This window comes from Cydia pomonella, chromosome 19 (genome assembly GCF_033807575.1).
Source record: "Cydia pomonella isolate Wapato2018A chromosome 19, ilCydPomo1, whole genome shotgun sequence".
NCBI lineage: Eukaryota > Metazoa > Arthropoda > Insecta > Lepidoptera > Tortricidae > Cydia > Cydia pomonella.
In genome coordinates this window covers 13165712-13182684 of record NC_084721.1, presented here as the reverse complement: position 1 = coordinate 13182684, position 16973 = coordinate 13165712, and the positions used below count along the sequence as shown (strand labels likewise).

At 41.7% G+C, this 16973-nt stretch overlaps 2 protein-coding genes across 2 annotated transcripts in view; one reads left to right on the top strand and one right to left on the bottom strand.

Annotated features, from left to right (window-relative positions):
- Positions 1-16973, bottom strand: part of LOC133528507 (baculoviral IAP repeat-containing protein 6) — an 81460-nt gene that overhangs the window by 35185 nt on the left and 29302 nt on the right. The window contains exons 15-17 of the mRNA XM_061865895.1: positions 16142-16290; positions 14246-14594; positions 12979-13175 (exon numbers count right to left, since the gene is read on the bottom strand). Coding sequence (XP_061721879.1) covers positions 12979-13175; positions 14246-14594; positions 16142-16290 — 695 coding nt within the window. The remainder of the gene's footprint in view (positions 1-12978; positions 13176-14245; positions 14595-16141; positions 16291-16973) is intronic.
- Positions 5289-6239, top strand: LOC133528603 (3-oxoacyl-[acyl-carrier-protein] reductase FabG-like). Its single transcript, XM_061866049.1, has one exon. It carries the CDS (start codon positions 5323-5325, stop codon positions 6091-6093), a length of 771 nt encoding a protein of 256 aa, XP_061722033.1. The 5' UTR covers positions 5289-5322; the 3' UTR covers positions 6094-6239.

The window sequence follows — 16973 nt, the reverse complement described above, 5'->3', positions numbered from 1 at the left end:
GCATTATTGCGATTAATAACACCTATACCTGTCTAAGGGACTTATAGGAGGGTAGAGTTATACTTTTATACGACTGTTGGTGTTATAATACTCTAACAACTATCCTTTAGTCAGCCGTCTGACTAAGAGCATTATAGGAGGGTAGAGATACGGCAACCGCTGTTTAACAGCCTACTTGTACGATGTTGTAGAGCTAGCATTTTAATAGAACACACATGGTCATTTATAAAGCCAAAAGCTGTTATGTTTACTTGTTTGAGACTGTTATACAGCTAGTAGCTGTAGTAGGACTTGTTTGTGATCATTAAAATAACCTTTTTTTACTAGCTGTACAGAAGTGTTTAAATGGTTCGCATGTGCACTGTAGGCTGTTAAAAGGATTATATGTGTTGTCCATTAACATCAATAGCAGTTTATTTGTCCACAAGTACTACTCTAATTTGCTGTAAGCTGAAAATGAATGTGAATGTGATATTCTATTACACTTATCCCACAAGCTGTGTGTTTATATTAGTCGCGTGCAAAAATTTCTGAAAATGAATAACAAACCTTGGAAAATAAGAGCGAGAACCGGTGGAAGAAGAAAGGATCTCTAAAATTTCAGTATATTGAAAGAATTATACGATGATACACAATTGACCTAAACTACATCTTAAAGCTGTACATTAGTTCACATTAGAATAAATTTATAGACATTGGCTTTGTAGTGGTACAAATGTGGGACTTTATATAGGTAACAGCATTCTAACAGAACACATGTGAACCTATTATACGCTCACCGCATTAAATTGGAGTTATATCAGTTCACATAACCGTATTTCATTTCCACCATTTTGTTCTGCGTAACCTAAAATATTTACCAAATAAATCTCCAAAATTATCATGCAAATTTATCACAAAATACGCAGATAGAGCGATTGAGTTTTGGTTTCATGCTATAATTAATTACCGTAGTATAATTATAATGCCAATATAATGTCAAAAACTGAAAATTGTTGATTTCCTCTCAGCCAGTTTTAAATATTTTAAAATGAATATCGCGTTTTTACAGAGGCGCGTGAATATTTTAGCTGTAAATATGTATACATTTCACGATAAACTTGCATTCCCATAGCATTTAACATTATTAAGAATTTAAAACAGGTACTTTACCGCGTGTTATCATAAAATTTATCCAAAGGATATCCGCCGGTGTTTCTGATGGCACACAAAAAACCAAACTTAATGAGGAATAAATAAAATAAAGAAATATAAAATGGACCCACGTGAATTTTAGGTAGCACTGGAGTACTTTTGTCGGATTTTATAACTGTGATAGCTGTGTATTTAGCCACTTGTTACTCTTTATTACACTCATGTACGTTGTATGGTTCACACTGCGTCCCATATAGTGCCATTAGTCAGCCTTAAGTCCGATGTTACTACTTAAACTGCTATTATAATGCTATTATACTGCTAATGTACAGCCATAGTGAACTTAAGGCTGTCTAATTTGTGCCCAAACTGGTTCTATAAGAGCATTATAGCAAGCTATACAGCTCTTATACAGCTGACTTACACAGCTTGTGGAGTACATGTGAACGACTAGACATCTCATATAGAACCCCGAATGCTACTTGGGTATGTTCTTCCCCGGGACTAAAACTATCTCTATAAGTACTAAATTATAACTAAATTAGCATGAAGCGGATATAAAATAGTACATTGTGCAACGACGGGGGTAAGTGAAATCTTGGATACGACGGTGGTAATTCCCGACAGCCGCAGGAATTAAAGACCCGAGTTTGCAACATTCTTAACCCCGGAGTTACACACAATGTTTTTCATCACACTTGCGAAGAAAAAAACAACTAAATTTAAGCGAAATAATTCTTAAATACAGTGACATATCAAACATTCGTCCGCCATTTTGTAATTTCTTGGCAGGTGAAGCATCGAAGGCACAGACCTATTTGGCATTCAGCCACGATTGAAAATTATGTAAAAATATTTTAATCGGCTGTTAAATTAATCAAATTAAATAATTTTAAACATAAACAAAAATGTTAAGTTATAAACGTCAGTATTTTAAAAGTAAAACTCATTTAATTTAATAAGTGACATAATTAAAGAAAAAAGCTATAAATCCCTAGGGAGTAATAGTTTTTTTTTATAATACATAACTCCCGCGGGAACAAAATAGGACTTTGTCCTTTAGCACACCTGCATGAAATAAGAAGTTTTTCGAGCAAGTGTGATGAAAAGAGTTTTTTTTATCTACATAACTATCTCTTTACCAAATTTCATTTAAATCGGTTAAGCAGTTATTGATTGTACCATGTATGTCTCTCTGTAAATGTTATTTTGAGGTTGGGAAATAAATAGTATTTGTATTGTATTGTATTGATTCCCCATACAAGTTCCACCTCCCTTTTCACACCCTTAAAAGATGATTTTTGGGATAAAACTATGCTATTCTATCTCTATGCCAAATTTTAACTAAATTGGTTCAGCAGCTGAAGCATGTAGAGGATATAACGTCGTCAAGAATTCCAAATCCGTTATGTGCTCGATTTTGGTTTAACAAATAGTTACCTAACAACAAAGTACATAAGGTATTAATTAATTTGATTAAAATCTCGCACATACCGGATTTGGCATTCTCAATGACTATAAAAAGAGTTTTTTTTCTTTTTTTCATATTTTATATTTTACTTCGGAATGGTGTCATGAAACCATAAATGAATACTTATATCATCCTTATGGCATCCCCGAGTTATCCGAAAACGATACCAAACGTGGCCTAGTAGCTTAAATGATATAGGTATCAAGAAAAGTTGAGGGGCCCTCCGCAAAATCTTGGTGGCTCCACTTCTTAACCGACTTCAAAAAAGTAGGAGGTTCTCATTTCGACAGATTTTTTTTTGTATGTATGTTACTAGATATCTCCGAGAATCGTGAACCGATTTTTAATTTTTTTTTTTAATCGAACAGGTATAACCCCGAGATGGTCCCGTTGGCACCAAGTCGGGGTCTGATGATGGGATCTTGGAGAACTCGAAGCAACTCTTCAAATGTTATAGGTACATGTATAGCGCTTTTGGTAATTTACTGTACTATTTTGAAGTCTGTTTTTATTTTTTGTTAAAAAGTTTTATTAAATCCATCCTAAAGACCAATCCTGCCAAAGGAAATGTTTTGTTCACGAAACATCGTATTTCATGAGGTTTACGTTACGCTATTGACCTTGAATCCATAAAGTCACTATCTTAATTACTTGCTTCCTCACCACCCAAAAAACGTAATATCAAGTCAAAGTCAAACAATACTTATAAAAATGATGTTGATGTTACTGGTATAATCATAATGACACGGCAATTTCCATGATTACATCGCAATATTCATAGCTCATAAAAAATAGCTTCTGTACATACACCATCATAAATTGAAGCCGCGTTTTCACTTACAGGTCAATTCGGACGTACACTGATATCAAAATAACTTCTAAATGATGTCATCGAGTTATCGTGCATTTTTTACTTGTCTGTACGGTCACGTCTAAAACATCGATATAGACAAAATGCCAAAAGCATGTAGACACTAACTTAATTTTATTATATTTAGTTATGGGCAATAAGGTCGTTTATACATGTTTTTGGCACGTTTTGTATCGATGTTTTCAGACGTGACTGTACATGAAATAACATGATTCAAATGTCACTTCTTCTTCTTCCTCGCGTTGTCCCGGCATTTTGCCACGGCTCATGGGAGCCTGGGGTCCGCTTGACAACTAATCCCAAGATTTGGCGTTGGCACTAATTTTTACGAAAGCGACCGCCATCTGACCTTCCAACCCAGAGGATAAACTAGGCCTTGTTGGGATTAGTGCGGCTTCCTCACGATTTTTTCCTTCAAAGAAAAGCGACTGATAAATATCAAATGATATTTCGTACATAAGTACCGAAAAACTCATTGGTACGAGTACGAGCCGGAACCTCCGGATTGCAAGTCGCACGCTCTTACCGCTAGGCCACCAGCGCTTCTATTCAAACATCACTTATCAACATAAATAACGGCCTACTAGCATAGTCGGTAGTGATACTAGTGACCCTGCCTACGAATGAGATCCCGGGTTCCAATCCCGGTAAGGGCATTTATTTGTGTGTTTATCATGAATATTTGTTCATGAGTTACGGATGTTATCTATGTATCTAAGGGCCACTTGCACCAATTACTAACCCGGGGCACAAAACAGATAGGTACAGTAGTCAATCACATGTATGTACTTCACTTTTCATACCTACGCTCGGCGGTCGCTCTAGGGTTGTCAACTATGGCTTATGAACGAAAAACAACTGTGTGGCACTCGTATCTAGTTGTTTGATTGCTTTTTGAGAATGTAACGGGGGATGAATGGAAATATAAATTAATAATAACCAAAATATTAAAATTTTTAATGTCATTGTTATATAAAAAATTCAGACCTTATTCTACGTGTAGTCTTTTTTTTCCAATTTGTTCATACATCCATACCCAATTGTAGCTTTCTGGCACTAACGATTACAGAAAGAAAAAGATAAGTAACCTAACTGATGCATATTGTGTATAATGTACTTTCCATTGGAACTTATTTAATGAGCTTTTAACAAGTCAGTGAAATTTAAAAACAAATATATTTTTCTTACAATTTTAATTAAATATTGCCGTGGACATATTTTTTAGGCAACCCTATTGGTATATGTTCAGGAACATATTTTATTTCAGAAAAATATTTTTTTATCCAGTTAACATATGAGCAACGATCAACCTTACTTCGGGATCCTCTACTATCAGAGCCCCTAGTGTAAATTTATTCGAATTCCTGACGTCACGTACGCGTTTGCGTTAAGTCTCATTTAGTATAGGAGTTGAAACAGCGCGTCAAGCGGAACGTTTTGGAAACTCAAAATCCCATACAAAATGAGACTAAATCTACACTAGGGGTACTGTACCTCTAGTGTAACTTCCATTCGATAGCGTAACGTAACTTTCGCGTTTAGGTTAAGTCTCATTTTGTATGGGATTTTGAACAGCGCGCCAAGCGGGACGTTTTGGAAAGTCAAAAATCTCATACAAAATGACACTTAACGCAAACGCGTACGTCACGTTTCGCTGTCGAAAATATTTACACTAGGGGTACTGGACACTAAGTGAGAACGTGACTTGAGTCACGGTCATACAATATTTTTAGGTATAATCATGATGACGTAACCATTTTTAACAACGAAGGCCAAGACAACAAGGGAACATAAATACACAAGTTCTGTCTTCTAGTTTATCATTCCGTTGATAGATTTCACAGTAATGAGTTTCTCCGGTAAAGTGGTGCTAGTGACGGGTGCGAGCTCCGGCATTGGAGCAGCCACCGCCATCTTGTTCTCTAAAGAAGGAGCCAGCGTCGCGATTGTTGGTAGAAATGAAAATAAACTTAGCAACGTTGCGCAGAAGTGCGCACAACTAGGAGCAAAACCTCTCGTCATCAGAGCAGACGTTGCCAATGAAAAAGAAGCCAGCACCATTATCAAGAGAACGGTAGATCAATTCGGGAAGCTTGACGTTTTAGTGAACAATGCTGGAATTGCAAGGAAAGCTTCTGTTGCTGAATCAAACAGTTTGAAAATATACGATGAAGTTATGAACACAAATATGCGCCCCATCGTTCAGTTGACCAGTCTTGCTTCGCCGTTTCTAGTGGCAACCAAGGGGAATATAGTAAACGTGTCGAGTATAGCATCAACGAAAGCTTTTGGTGAAGGTTTTATGGCGTACTGCGTGTCGAAGGCAGCTGTGGATCACTTCACTCGCTGCGCTGCCTTAGACCTGGCGGCTTCTGGCGTGAGAGTTAACAGCGTGAACCCGGGCCCGGTGAGGACGGACATTTCTGCGAATTCTGGATTGGCGTCGCCTGGAGCTGGCGATGTGGCATGGTGGGACAATATGAAGTCAATGACGGCATTGAACAGAGTAGGGGAGCCAGAGGAAATCGCTGATGTTATCGCGTTTCTGGCCAGCGATAAAGCGAGAAGCATCACCGGTTCTACATACGTCTCAGACAATGGTCAACTGCTGAAGTAAAGAAAAAAATGTAAAATGTCACCTATCACCTATAAATGTTGACTGGTAGAGAATGCATCAAGGCATGAAGTCCGTATTTTTTACTTTTTACTTGTTTTTTGTGTAATAAAATAAAGTTTTAAATAAATAAATAAGCCAAAATTGTTTTTCGACTCTTCGTTTTTGATACAAGCATTTTTTTTTGTAACAAACTCTTGCGGGCTTAGCGCTATTTTATTTATTTGCGCTTATTTAGCGCTGACGGTACTTTTCTTTCCACAACCAAATACTCAAGAGTTCTAACAGTTTCCATCACCAGATGAGCTCGATGTGAAGATTCAACAGAATAGAATAATAGGAAGTGGGTCTAATTTAGCTACCAAGATTAGATTACAATCATACACCGGGAGAGGTAAAACTAAATAAAAACTTGTAATCATTAACTGTTCGCGATTCAACATTAAAACAACAAACCTTCAGCTTTTTATTTGCTGCTACTAAAATGAGTGTCTTTCAAATCTGACCTTTAAAACAATGGCATACGATGCCCGTGAATTTTCGATGGGCGCAATGCTTCGGTGGTAACCAGTTTCCGACGAAGTTTCTCTAATATGGCTGGCGGTGTTGATAAGTCGTTACTATGTTTTGTCTGAAATTTCGGTCTTAAAAGAATAATTTTTAAAGTAACAAAGAATGCAGCGCATTTTTAACAGAATAACCTTTGATCGAGCTTCGCTAGATTTAGACTAGGGATAATGTACCTGACCGCATAGCATGACTTGCGTTGTTGCGCGCAACTCTATACTTGAAATCGTGCTTGACATATTAAGTCACAGTCAATATCTCCAATCATGCTAAGGGCTTGTGCACAAATCACGCGAGGTTCGATAGGGGGCGGGAGGGGGGGTCAAGAAAAAGCCGAAAAAACCTCGCGTGATTTGTGCACACGCTCTAAGCGGTTTGGCAGGTAATATCAGTGTACGAGTATCATAGTATGTAGGTCATACACAAAACTGTGTGTGTTCACGTCTTTCCTGTAGACATACCCAAAGGTTATCGTTCACACGGCGTGATTTTTCTCGTATACCGTATACGAGACTTTATATAATGTCGTAGTGACAGCAAAATATATACTTAAGGCAATTTTTAAAAACGTAAAACGTAAATTTTTACCGTAGGGTCTTGCCACCGAGGATGCGAGTTTCTCGAAACGATTTTATCGAATGCGATGCTTAGTGGCGCTTGTGTTTACGTTGTTTCGTTCACACGGACAAACTGGTTTCTCGTATAAGAGACGTATCAGGCAGTTGTACATAAGGTGCTAACAAATCAGCTAGCAATATTTTTACAGCTGATAGTACTTAGCTCCTAGGTTTTATGATGTTCAATTAGGGAATTTTGAAAACAAATGTTACGTAAAAATGCCCTGTTAATGTCAGACTTATATAATGTATATTCTCATTTCTTTATTAATTTTATTTTTCTGTTACTTTTGTAAGAATTCGATATGTTTTCTGAAAGAGTTTCTTGCCGGTCCATATTGGGATACCCTCCTCCAATTGAGGGGGGATTTAAATCTTCTCGGGTCAGAGGTGTAGGGTTAGAGCCGGTATAGCTTTATTTGACGTTCATAAGCGCATTGTAATATGCCTACTTAAATAATAAACTATCTTTATCTTTAATGAGATAATTCAATTAGACCTCATTGAACAGATTCTAGAACCCCCTTTAGCTAACACAGGTAGCTGGCCACTTCACCTTTTGCCATGTTGAAAACGACATTTAAGACAAACAATTGTTGACGTGACAGAAAGTATTAAACATATTGTCAGTTAAATCCACGTGAATATTATTTTTAGATAAAATTATTTATTTTGTTCAGTAAGTGAAAAGAAAAAAATTGATATATGAAAGGTTTTCTTAATATAAAGGGAAGGAAGTTAATTGTTTTAATGTGAAGTACCATTTCTTATGATAAGATATCTTAAGTACGGTCTCTACAAAATAGTTATATTTTTTTTATCTTCTCGAACATTTTTCTATTTTTTTAGTATAATATTGTAGATAATCAATAAAGGCTTTTTATTTTATTTATTTATTTACCATCTCTTAAAACATCGGTAGCTAATTTGTTAGCATGGGAAGACCGCATACTGTGATAAAACCTAATGGACCTCGCGCCGTGTGAACGTCCAAAATATATAGAATCAAATAAGGTAGAAGTACTAGTGCTCGACGCTGCACTAGTCACCGACATGGGCACTTTATTTCATGGAAATATAGGTTAAATTTGAACAACGAAGATTTTTCTCTATTCGAACTTAATCCTTGTCACTTTGACATAAAGTGGCCATGTCGAGTACTAGTGCAACTTCGAGCACTAGTACTTTTACCTTAGCCACCGTGTGAACCTAGCCAAAAGTTAAGGGCTGGAAAGGTTAATTTTTGTTATTTATCCTTATCCACATGAAAAGGTACTTTTATTTGGATAAGTATGATAAAATATACATACTTGAGTAAGAATATTGTTTCACCTGCTAAAAAAACCTGACATCACTTGCATAGAAGTACGTCTACGATAAAATTTAACAGACGATGATGGTAAGCATATAAAGTATTCTTTGTAGATTTTGGTTAGGTATGAAATAATTAAAACCTCTAATTTTACACTGCTATAATTTATGTAAGTAACTAAAGGGAGTATGTATGTATGGGTGTATGTAGGAGTTGAAAGAAATACGAAATTAAAGACCCTTTCGTCTCTCAACCTCGCAAATTTAGCACGTTTCGGTATTTACGACAATGGATATAGATATAAATCCTGAAGATTTGATCACACAAAATCAAGAATTAGGTCGTCATATGGGGCAAAACTTTGATGTTATCGCGTTTCTGGCCAGCGATAAAGCGAGGAGCATCACCGGCTCTACCTACGTTTCTGACAATGGTCAACTGTTGAAGTGAAGAAATAATGTAAAATGTGACAATAAATGTGAGGAGCTAAAATGATATTTTGTTTTTCAACTTAATAAAACCGAAATACCTACTTTATAAAATATATAAAAAAAATACTGAATTTGATACTGTCCTATCTACCGTACCTACCTACCTACTTGTGCTAAGTTTTTCCTTGGAATAACAAATAGTTTAATAGTGGTCGTAATAATTGCGAATACTGTGAATTATTCACAACTTGCTAAATTTTATTATCTTATTTTTTAGGGACAAAAAATAAAATAAAATACGTGTGAATGGGACTCGTGCTAAAACTAGGGATGAAAATTCCGTAAAAAAACAATTTTTTTTTTCGGGAATTTAACCAAATTTTTTTTTTTTCGGTTTTTCCTTGTTTTATTCGGAAAAATTAAATACGTCATAAACAATGCCACTGATGAGTGATGACAGTGTCAAATATATAAAATGCCAGAAACTAACACATTAGACGTGCAACCTAAAACCTTCCTGTTTAAATTCCCTACTGAATTCACATGGAAAAATACGCTTGTTTTTTCGGCTTTATTCGTTTTTTTCCGAAGTATTGTAACTGAAATTTGCATTGTTTTTTTCGAAAGAAATTTTGAAAAAAAAAAACAGAGTCGTTTGGAAATTTTTCCCTATTTTTCCGGGTTTACTTCAACACTACTCGTGCTTCGGGAGTTCCTTGTAGGTTTACTTCTAATCTAACGGTAACCTCTCAAAATCCACCTAAAAGTGCCCTAAAAATGTGTAAGTTTGTAACTCTCTAGTAAATTAGAAAGATGACATTGCAACTAGCTTAGACTTTATAAGATAAGGTGTTAAATATCATAATCACATTTTCGGTAGGCAACAACAAAACTAATTGAGTATTTATACATACAGGTTACATTTTTCAAACAGGGCACTGAGAGCTGATCCTGTGCTGCTACGCAAAAATGGTCTTAGAAGACTTTACCTAACGTTTAATTAACGACGATTATTTTGTCGATTCCCGTCCCCGTACTATACGTATACCTAGCTACAATAAATCATGTAGAAAATAGAAACGTTTGCTTAAGGCCCCATAGGCTCGTGTTCTCCTCGAACTCTCACCGACCGTAAGCATGAGCCATGTGCATGTGCGCGCTCAGGACCGCAGATATCATGGTTTTGAATTTTAATTTGTTGTAAGTTTTCACAAAAAAGTAATCGATGAGTTTCCTAAATAATGAAATTGCGCATTTTTAGTAGCAATTTTCGCTTTTGTGCATAAATTGTTACAAATTTTAAAAGTGCCTTTTAGACACATAGGGTTCGTGATTTTTTCCTATCGAGCCTCACAATTGTACCACTCACAGTACCTGTCCCAAAATTGCACTACCCACACACTCCCACAATACGTCAGATGCTACTTGAGACATTACATACCTGTCTAAGGCGGCTGGCGGCGCATCGGCCGCGGAGAAGGCCGTGGTGAGCGTGTCGGCCAGGTGGCAGCCCCACCAGTCCTGCGCCCCGCACAGCCGCGCCAGCAGCGTGGCCAGCGCGGCCGCGCCTCGCCCGCCCCACTCCCACAGTAGGCCCGATACCACTTGAGACATTACATACCTGTCTAAGGCGGCTGGCGGCGCATCGGCCGCGGAGAAGGCCGTGGTGAGCGTGTCGGCCAGGTGGCAGCCCCACCAGTCCTGCGCCCCGCACAGCCGCGCCAGCAGCGTGGCCAGCGCGGCCGCGCCTCGCCCGCCCCACTCCCACAGTAGGCCCGATACCACTTGAGACATTACATACCTGTCTAAGGCGGCTGGCGGCGCATCGGCCGCGGAGAAGGCCGTGGTGAGCGTGTCGGCCAGGTGGCAGCCCCACCAGTCCTGCGCCCCGCACAGCCGCGCCAGCAGCGTGGCCAGCGCGGCCGCGCCTCGCCCGCCCCACTCCCACAGTAGGCCCGATACCACTTGAGACATTACATACCTGTCTAAGGCGGCTGGCGGCGCATCGGCCGCGGAGAAGGCCGTGGTGAGCGTGTCGGCCAGGTGGCAGCCCCACCAGTCCTGCGCCCCGCACAGCCGCGCCAGCAGCGTGGCCAGCGCGGCCGCGCCTCGCCCGCCCCACTCCCACAGTAGGCCCGATACCACTTGAGACATTACATACCTGTCTAAGGCGGCTGGCGGCGCATCGGCCGCGGAGAAGCCCGTGGTGAGCGTGTCGGCCAGGTGGCAGCCCCACCAGTCCTGCGCCCCGCACAGCCGCGCCAGCAGCGTGGCCAGCGCGGCCGCGCCTCGCCCGCCCCACTCCCACAGTAGGCCCGATACCACTTGAGACATTACATACCTGTCTAAGGCGGCTGGCGGCGCATCGGCCGCGGAGAAGGCCGTGGTGAGCGTGTCGGCCAGGTGGCAGCCCCACCAGTCCTGCGCCCCGCACAGCCGCGCCAGCAGCGTGGCCAGCGCGGCCGCGCCTCGCCCGCCCCACTCCCACAGTAGGCCCGATACCACTTGAGACATTACATACCTGTCTAAGGCGGCTGGCGGCGCATCGGCCGCGGAGAAGGCCGTGGTGAGCGTGTCGGCCAGGTGGCAGCCCCACCAGTCCTGCGCCCCGCACAGCCGCGCCAGCAGCGTGGCCAGCGCGGCCGCGCCTCGCCCGCCCCACTCCCACAGTAGGCCCGATACCACTTGAGACATTACATACCTGTCTAAGGCGGCTGGCGGCGCATCGGCCGCGGAGAAGGCCGTGGTGAGCGTGTCGGCCAGGTGGCAGCCCCACCAGTCCTGCGCCCCGCACAGCCGCGCCAGCAGCGTGGCCAGCGCGGCCGCGCCTCGCCCGCCCCACTCCCACAGTAGGCCCGATACCACTTGAGACATTACATACCTGTCTAAGGCGGCTGGCGGCGCATCGGCCGCGGAGAAGGCCGTGGTGAGCGTGTCGGCCAGGTGGCAGCCCCACCAGTCCTGCGCCCCGCACAGCCGCGCCAGCAGCGTGGCCAGCGCGGCCGCGCCTCGCCCGCCCCACTCCCACAGTAGGCCCGATACCACTTGAGACATTACATACCTGTCTAAGGCGGCTGGCGGCGCATCGGCCGCGGAGAAGGCCGTGGTGAGCGTGTCGGCCAGGTGGCAGCCCCACCAGTCCTGCGCCCCGCACAGCCGCGCCAGCAGCGTGGCCAGCGCGGCCGCGCCTCGCCCGCCCCACTCCCACAGTAGGCCCGATACCACTTGAGACATTACATACCTGTCTAAGGCGGCTGGCGGCGCATCGGCCGCGGAGAAGGCCGTGGTGAGCGTGTCGGCCAGGTGGCAGCCCCACCAGTCCTGCGCCCCGCACAGCCGCGCCAGCAGCGTGGCCAGCGCGGCCGCGCCTCGCCCGCCCCACTCCCACAGTAGGCCCGATACCACTTGAGACATTACATACCTGTCTAAGGCGGCTGGCGGCGCATCGGCCGCGGAGAAGGCCGTGGTGAGCGTGTCGGCCAGGTGGCAGCCCCACCAGTCCTGCGCCCCGCACAGCCGCGCCAGCAGCGTGGCCAGCGCGGCCGCGCCTCGCCCGCCCCACTCCCACAGTAGGCCCGATACCACTTGAGACATTACATACCTGTCTAAGGCGGCTGGCGGCGCATCGGCCGCGGAGAAGGCCGTGGTGAGCGTGTCGGCCAGGTGGCAGCCCCACCAGTCCTGCGCCCCGCACAGCCGCGCCAGCAGCGTGGCCAGCGCGGCCGCGCCTCGCCCGCCCCACTCCCACAGTAGGCCCGATACCACTTGAGACATTACATACCTGTCTAAGGCGGCTGGCGGCGCATCGGCCGCGGAGAAGGCCGTGGTGAGCGTGTCGGCCAGGTGGCAGCCCCACCAGTCCTGCGCCCCGCACAGCCGCGCCAGCAGCGTGGCCAGCGCGGCCGCGCCTCGCCCGCCCCACTCCCACAGTAGGCCCGATACCACTTGAGACATTACATACCTGTCTAAGGCGGCTGGCGGCGCATCGGCCGCGGAGAAGGCCGTGGTGAGCGTGTCGGCCAGGTGGCAGCCCCACCAGTCCTGCGCCCCGCACAGCCGCGCCAGCAGCGTGGCCAGCGCGGCCGCGCCTCGCCCGCCCCACTCCCACAGTAGGCCCGATACCACTTGACACCACTCGAGGCTCACTTCTTGGTGTTGCTGGAAGAAAAATAACGATAAACACCTAGCTCGAGGGTTCTCAATCTTTTCACCTACTTTTATAGTTGAACAAATATTATTTGCACCGGTGAAAGTTATCGCTAATGTCCTTTACAATAGGGTAATAAAACAATTATTAGCACCCTGTTTTGCTTAAAGTATACTTGAGCTGAACAATCTTGATTCAAGTTACTTTTCTACATTTTAATTCCTAAGTTCTCCTAGTATTCCAACTTTTCAATTCGTAGTCTATTGATTAAAAGAATAAAAGATTTATGTAAAGAAATATTAATTTCAAAGTATATTCGATTTGTGTCGAAAAGTTTCGTAACGTGTTAATAATTATCCTAGAAACACAAAGTACCATAACTAGTTATTCCTACTACATGGATGGGACGTGCATAGCACTTAACACCTCTTTTGTCCTTTTGTATTCCCCAATCCGTGCAAATTATATTTCGTCAACTATACATGCATAAGATAGAACTACATTTCATACTGTTAGCATTCTCCCAAAACGCATTGCATCAAATTGTAAAATTAAAAGGGTAGTAGCAGATTATTACCGAAAAATGGCGGTAGGGTGCGCAGGCGGCCATTAGACGATCGGAGCTGAACTCAACGGACGATACGATTGTTATATTTAGAAAAATCTGTGTAACGGAATAGTATAAAATACAAGCCACTGTTTTAAAGGGTTTTTGTCTTATTTCATCAAGGACCGTTTACAATACTTATAGCTCTAGAATTTTAAGCCGGCGAACAGCAGCACAGTATATTTTCGCTTGTACAGGGAATTAAATATTATCGTCAATATCCTTATTAGTTAAAGGCAGCGATTTATATCGGCAAATAAAATAACAAACTACATGCATTGCCTTTAGATTCATCGTCGGCTGCCACCGAACATACCGTACCGAAATACGTCATTCTAGTTGTATATCTTTATCGTTCAAATGAAATCAGCGAAAATTCATGTGTCTAGCAACCAAAATAGGACTTCTACATCGTTGGTACATTGTAAGATTACATTTGTAAACATTAAAACATAAATATAAAAAAATACTTACCACATTATCGACTTGGAAGTAGAAATATAGCAGTGTATCCACAATATTCTCGCTTATAACTCTCAACTTATCTGTCGAGGCTCTCTCTAGCAACGCCTCCGGTGTAACTTGCCCTTTATTGATCTGATCTAACACATGCTCATCACAATCAGACTTATTCTGTAGCCTTTTGACTATGTTTGTGCATGTGTGCAGTTGCTGTTGTAGTTCTATGCACTCCTGGTATGCGGTTAGGACTTTGGGGTCTGATTCGTTGGGCAGGTTGAGGTAGGCCATCATGTGGGCTGCGTTGCCGTTGTATAGTTCTAGGTAGGGATTTAGAAGGTCCATTAGTTTGCCGGTGGCTAGCCTGTTGAAGAAAAATATTTATTATTACATAAGCTTAGAAGATAAATATTTGTGACTTTGTAAGGCAAAAGGTAGCTATGATGGTAGGAATCCATAATTGATAACCGACAATAACTTTTTTTTGCTTGAAAACGCCACAAATTATTGAAGAGATTGAGTTACTCCAGGGCGAGTTCAGATCATGACAGGACAAACATTTCGGTGGCGTTTGAAGAGTGCTTCATTATTTCTTGCAAAAATTATAATAAAGTTAAAATGCAGTAATGTAGCATTCATAGATACATTTTCCTTTGGTTAATTACAAGAAGTATTTACTTTGCAACTCTGGGGCTCATTTCTCGAACGGTATTAAACTATTATTAGTCCGCGAACGGTCAAGTCGTACGAGTTACCATGGCAACACACTAGTAATATTAGACTAATAGCGTTCGAGAAATGGGCCCCTGTTCTGGGTATTCTCCTACTAGCCAAATCAGTTTATTTTTTAGAACTTCCAAACGATTTGCTAGTATGGAATTTATATGAAGACTAATATAGTGACGTCACGGTCAACTCTCCTACTTTTTGTATTTCTATCCAATTTATTAAATAGAAATTGTGTTTAAAAAATAACTGCTATGTTTTTTTTTAAATAATTATCTGGTGCCGTATTTCGTGCATGGTGTGAAATAATTTATTTTAAATACAGTAAACATCCCTATTGTATTAATTTACACCGAGGAAACAAAAAAGCGGCCAAGTGCGAGTCGGACTCGCCCAATAACGGTAGAGCGGGCAACGCCGCAGGGGATGTTAGTGGGTATTCTCTTCCCCTCCCTCTGTTTAACAGAGGGAGTAACGGGAGGAGCGAGTCCCACATACCACCCCCCAAGTTGGCCTCCCCAGCCTGGAGGTGAGATTCGCAAATGCATTTACCCTGCGTTAAAAAAAAGGGTTCCGTACCATTTATGACGTATTAAAAAAAAACTACTCACTAGATCTCGTTTTAACCAATTTTCGGTGGAAGTTTGCATGGTAATGTATATCATATATTTTTTTTAGTTTTATCATTCTCTTGTTTAAGTTACATGGGGGGGGGGGGGGGGGGGGGGGACACATTTTACCACTTTGGAAGTGTCTCTCGCGCAAACTATTCAGTTTAAAAAAAAATGATATTAGAAACCTCAATATCATTTTTGAAGACCTATCCGATACGTATAGATACCCCACACGTATGGGTTTGATGAAAAAAAAAAATTGAATTTCAGTTCTAAGTATGGGGAACCCCCCAAATGTATTGTTTTTTTTTCTATTTTTGTGTGAAAATCTTAATGCGGTTCATAGAATACATCTACTTACCAAGTTTGAACAGTATAGTTCTTATAGTTTCGGAAAAAAGTGGCTGTGACATAAACGGACAGACTGACGGACATGACGAATCTATAAGGGTTCCGTTTTTTGCCATTTGGCTACGGAACCCTAAAAACAGTCGTGTTGTAACCATGCTTTGTAAAAAAATACCTGTTTTAATTTCGCTTTACGTGTAGAATAACCTGTATTAGTTCTTACCTAAAGCGACACGTCAGATCCTGATGTAAAGCGTTGAGTGCATTAATGGACGCGTTGACGTTGGCTATCTCGGCCACCTCGCCGTAGAACCAGCCTAACGGAATCTTGCATTTCATGGCCGACATGCCGTACCGACCAATCGTTGTGATCTGGAAAATTTATTAGATTAATATTTGCTTTTGATTTGCACCTATACTCGTAATAAATATAATTTAAATATAACTTAAATAATTTAAATATAATTTGCCCTCAAATGGCTCCTTAAGCCAGTAGCCTTGAGCCGAGAATTTTGTTTTATTGAAATACCTAACTAAAGATACAGAGTATAAGCTAATCTCATCCAAAAGTGTCCTGCGATTTTTCGAAAGTCATGTCAATTAAAGTACCGGAACGTCATATTCATTGTTGGCTGAATGTTAGCATTTAGCAAAAAAAGTGTATTCCTAATAGTAGGGTACGGTTGAAGCTCAAAACTAATGGGCGGCTGACGGATGCAAATTACGTCAAAATTATGTTGAACGATATACGTAATATGAATACGACTACAATCGATTTAAATAAAGACAACATAATTTCAATAAAGTTATAGTGTTTTATTCTTGAAATAATTAATCATAATTTTTCTTTATTCGATATTTTCAGTCCATTCCTTTTATAGTTCACTATACACTTATACAGGGGAAATGACCTCTCTACATCTACAGATGTAAGAGGTGCGTATTCGTAAAGTGATACTTCATCATTATTTGGAACTTACTGATATAATAACAAAAAATGCATATATATTTTTATACATAAATATTACTCGAAACTATTAAGTCTTATCCATCTT